Raw genomic sequence first — 5019 nt, forward strand, 5'->3', positions numbered from 1 at the left:
CACACACACACACACACACACACACACACCACACCACACACATTACACACACCACACATACCACACACACCACACGTACCACACACACACACACACACACACACACACACCACACACCACACATACTACACACACCACACACACCATACATACCACACACACTACACATACCACACATACCACACACACACACACACACACACTGTTGAACAAGCATGGTGCAGATACATGGATGGGGAAGGGTTAACAATCAATGTGGGCTGACCCCCACTCACCAAATGTCTGCCACATCTTCTCCCCTCTTAGATCGTGGAAGAGCTGAAGAACAGCAGCTGCCAGGAGGTCCTGGAGAAGTATGACTCCTTCTCCACCAAGGTCAGTCCTGAGACTTTATGTCCCACTGTGCCCTGACAGCCAGCAGTCGGACTGTCACCTGGGGCTGATTGTGCTGCACTTCCTCCCCCCCCCCCCAGGCAGGGTTTTTCTGTGTAGCCCTGGCTGTCCTGGAACTTTACTGGTCTTCCCTGTCTGCCCTGAGAGGATGCAAGCTCCTGCAGGGGAAGAAGGGAAGAAGAGGGAGACAGGGAAGGAAGGATGGATGGAAGGAACTTGACCCTGAGGAGGGCAGCCCAGGCTACTTTTTTAGAGCTCACTGCATCAAAGGACTCCTCCATAACACCTGCCGAATCAGAGGCAGACAGAGATGTGGGCAGCCTTGGGCAGGTGTGCGTTGCTTAACATTTCAAAAGTCACAATGCTTACTTGCATATTGTGGTCTCACTTGGCTCCATACTCACTGGGGACCACTGTTATAAGTGTGAAAACATCTTTCATAACACATGACCACAGTGAAAAAAGTGGGAAAGGCTGGGGGCCGTGGGTCCAGCCCACTGGTGTAAGAGCTGACCTGCCATGTGTGAGGCCCTGGATTCAGTCTCCTGCACTACAGATACAAAAACAGAAGGAGGGTTCCTGATGTAGCCCTGACTGGAGGCTGTTGGCTTATGGGTCCTGGAGCCAGCCCACCCCTGGGCCTAGTGAGGGGAGAATAATAGGAGGATAATAGGAAGACTCCAGCTCATCCTGATGGAAGCTGATAGTCCCTCTCAGGTCCTGACCGTTCTAAGTAGGCTCTGGTTTGCCTCTGTGGTCTGTTTGCTTCAGATGTTGGGTGGATCAAAGGCTGTTGTCACGTGTAGTCTGACCACTGCAGACTCAAGAAGAGAGAGGAGACAGAGAATAAAGACAAGTCAGAGATGGACAAGACCCACATCCACTGTAACACACACCCAGACTTGGGGCACAGACAAGCTCTCTGAACCCTGATATTGACAGTCCTATCAATGGGGCTGGCTTCTCTTCAGGCATCCTGGTATTGCTCTTCCTAGGATTTCTCGGCCCTACAGTTTTACTCTGGTTTAAATGAGTATGTTGAACAGAGGCATTTTTTTCCCCCCAACTAGTAGTACCCAAACATCCTGTCAGGTTCTTTCAGTGCCTGGTCTTTTAGCCCTGCCTGCACTGGTGATGGGGACCAACTCAGCCCTGGGCAAACTTGATGGTCATCCACTCTAACTAGTGAAGCCATTCCAGCCAGGTTTGTCATGTCCAGGATGGCTTTATCTGAGACAATGAGCGGAGACAAAACATAGGGTACAATCAGAGCAGCAGGTGCACCAGGAGCCAGCGCTGAGGTCATTTGCTGATGGAGCGGCTGGTCAGCAGGTGATGGGGCAGGAGTGGGAGGTTGGGGCACGGTGAGATGTTTTTGGTTCTCAGATTCTTCTGAGAAGCCAGGCTGGGTCTATATGGATGAACTTGGAGACCGTGTCAGCTTTCCCATCTAACAAAGCAGGACTCCTTGCCATTATCTGAGAGGATTGCGGGGATTAAAGGTTAAAAAGAGAGTCTGTAGGCTGAAAACTATACCTAGTATAGTTGTTTTCCCTGTAGACCAAGGGGGGATCATCTCTGGACACATATGTAAGATAGCCTTGCGGCCCAGAAAGTACACGCCTGTCCTACCCTATCCAGGCCTGTTCCTTGCTGTCCTTGGGTAGAAAGCAAGCGCTCACGTGTGTCTCCCTGTGCATTCTCACCTGTTTGCCTTATTTCCTCACGTATGAGAACAGGAGTACCTGATCAAGGTGGGGAACCTGAGCCGAGGGGCCGTGCAGATGATCGGGGACATGCTGAACACAGACTCCGGTTACTATGAGGCCTTTACAGAGACCCTGCGTGGCATCATCTCCTTTTTCCAAGAGCCCCGGTGAGAAATAGGGCCACCACTTACTGATGAGGAGAGTAGCGAAGGGGGGGGGGCTCAGACACCAGAAGGAAATCTTCCCCACTCCAAGAATGGGAAACCAGGTAATCTCATTCAGGAGGGAGAGGCAGGTAGATCTCTCTGAATTTAAGGCTAGTCTCAAAGAAGAAAAGAAGAGAAAAAAGAAAGGAAAGGAAAGGAAAAGAAAAAGGAAAGGAAAAGAGAAGAGGCAAAAGGAGGGAGTAATCAGGGATCCAGGCGCCAAGAAATCTGAGTCACGTACTGGAGAGGATTGGGGTGTTAAACACCTAGTGTAGAACTCGGAGCCAGGCATTCTGATATGCTGCCTACCTTGGGACCCCCACTCTGAGAACCTCTGATTAAGGGTTTACCAGGAGTGTGTTACTGTAAGCCTCATCTGTTCTGTGACAGGGACTGTGGCCTCAGCCCTGCTTCAAGGGACACTGGTCATCTTTCAGCCCGGGGAAGACTGGGCCGCAGGGATGTAAACCCAAGACTCCCGTCACCACTGGTCACCAACCATGTGATCTGTAGCTATAAAGATAAAAGGGCGCCAGGCAAGGTGGTACGCACCTGTGATGCCGACACTCAGGAGGTGGAGGCAGGAGGACCTGAAGTTCCAGGCCCATCTTATCTCAAAACAACAACAAAAAGATAAAGATGAACTGGTCTTGGGAAAAAAACAGGCCACAGGGCAGCTGAACTGAAGCCTGCGGCATCGATTTATCTAGACATCCTGGGGTTTTTTGTTTTTGGTTTTTTGGCCTAGATCCCTACCCTTCTTACCAACCTAAATCCAAGCCAAGAACTGCCTTTAGGAAGCATAGAAGAGGAGGAAGTTTCAAGGCAGACTAAATAAACCAGCTCTGTCGTGTTTAGGCTACTTGCCTTCAGTAGCCCCTGAGGACATTAGGAAGGGGTTGTAAGAACCCTGGGCCAGGGTCGGGGATCTGGTTTAGTTGCTAGACACTTTGTCGAGCTTTCTTGAAGCCCTGGCTTCCATCCTAGCACCGCATGAAACTGGGAGGGGCAGCAAAAGCCTATAACCTCAGCACCTGGGAGGTAGAGGCAGGCGGATCAGAAGTTCAATTCTGGGTCTTTGTCAGCTTATGATCAGGCACTCTGGGTGGCCATAGGTGGGAAGTGACCCAGAGGAGGGGTGTGTGTGAGCTTAGAGCAGATGCACTCTTCTGATTGGTCACCGCAGAGCTAATGCCCTCTTCCAATTGGTCACTGCAGAGCAAGTGCACTCTTCTGATTGGTCACCTCAAAGCAGCGTCTTTCTCTCGTTCTCTAGAGCTAGCAGACACTCTGTTTGGCCTTGGTTCTTCGTCAAATTTTTACCCCTGTAAAACATATCTGGGACGTGTCTGAGAAGGGACGGAGTCATTATCCAGTTCAGGCAGCCTGTTCTCCAAAGGGCCTGTCCATCAACCCACTCATCTCCTTCTCTGCCGGTTCATTCTCAGGTTCGATGAAATCGTTGGAGGCTTTGACCAACTCCCCCAGGCCCTGCACAATTCTCTCCTCCCAGGGACTGTCTGGTTCTATTCACCAGCGGAGGAAGTGGAGATGTCTGGAGACTGTGTTCACGTCACCTACAGGACCCCTGACCCTCTGCAGCCCAGGGCGCGGTTGACTGCGGATTTTGTGGTGGTGGCCACCACTGCTAAGGCTGCCCGCCTCCTTCGATTCCAGCCACCGCTCTCTCTCAGCAAGCAGGATGCTCTGCGCTCCGTCCACTACAATAGTGCCACCAAAGTGATCCTGGCCTGCACACAGCGTTTCTGGGAACGAGACGGCATTTCCAGTGGCAAATCTAGCACCGACCGACCTTCCCGTTTCGTCTACTATCCCAACCACATCTTCCCCAATGGTGCGGGGGTCGTCCTGGCATCTTACACCCTAGATGATGACTCTGTGTTCTTCACAGCCCTGGACCACACTCGGGTAGTGGATATTGTTCTGGATGACCTAGCTGCTCTTCACAACCGTGCCAAAGAAGAGCTCCGTGCTCTCTGTCCTTATTCTGCCATCAAGAACTGGAGTCAAGACCCTTATTCCATGGGTGGCTTTGCCTTCTTCACCCCTTACCAATATGTGGACTATGCCCAGGAACTCAGTCAGCCGGAAGGGCTGGTCTTCTTCGCAGGGGAGCACACAGATCTGCCTCATGGCTGGATCGACACTGCTATCAAGTCAGGACTCAGGGTGGCAAAGAACATTCAGGAATCTGTGGACTTGGCTTTGACAAGGAACCCCAGAAATACAAAAGAATACTTCTCCAAAAGTGAACTGTAAGCGACTATATGGGTCTCAGGAACTAGGGGGAATTCCAAAAAAGTTTGTCCATTAGGAGACAATGCAAAACCTACTCTCACTTCGCTCTGAGACTTGACCTGAGGCCCACAACTGGAGACCTAAGGTGACTGACTGCCTGTGACCTTGGATTTATGACAGGAGCTCAGCAAGAACTTGTGGCATAGAGATTATAAACAATAAAGTTGACTTCAACTATTACTGATTCATTTTTATTTACAACGTTTTAAATTAAATTTTATTTATTCAGTGTGTGTTTGTGTGTGTGTGTGTGTGTGTGTGTGTACACATACATGCCATGGTTTGAGGCATGGAGGTCAGATCAAAACATTAGGAAGTCGTTTCTCTTCATCCACCATGTGCATCCCAGAGACTGAACTCAGGCCACTGGCTCGGCCATAGGGATCTTTATC

The 5019-nt window shown here is 50.6% G+C and overlaps 1 protein-coding gene across 1 annotated transcript in view; it reads left to right on the forward strand.

The window, feature by feature from the left end:
• Positions 1 to 4797, forward strand: part of LOC110331259 (L-amino-acid oxidase-like) — an 8248-nt gene extending 3451 nt beyond the window's left edge. The window contains exons 4-7 of the mRNA XM_021211727.1: positions 307 to 375; positions 2133 to 2269; positions 2699 to 2844; positions 3666 to 4797. Of these exons, the coding sequence (XP_021067386.1) occupies positions 307 to 375; positions 2133 to 2269; positions 2699 to 2844; positions 3666 to 4588 (1275 nt within the window). The 3' untranslated portion in view covers positions 4589 to 4797. The remainder of the gene's footprint in view (positions 1 to 306; positions 376 to 2132; positions 2270 to 2698; positions 2845 to 3665) is intronic.
• The last annotated feature ends 222 nt before the right edge of the window (positions 4798 to 5019 follow it).

Source organism: Mus pahari, chromosome 14 (assembly GCF_900095145.1).
Source record: "Mus pahari chromosome 14, PAHARI_EIJ_v1.1, whole genome shotgun sequence".
Classification (NCBI taxonomy): domain Eukaryota; kingdom Metazoa; phylum Chordata; class Mammalia; order Rodentia; family Muridae; genus Mus; species Mus pahari.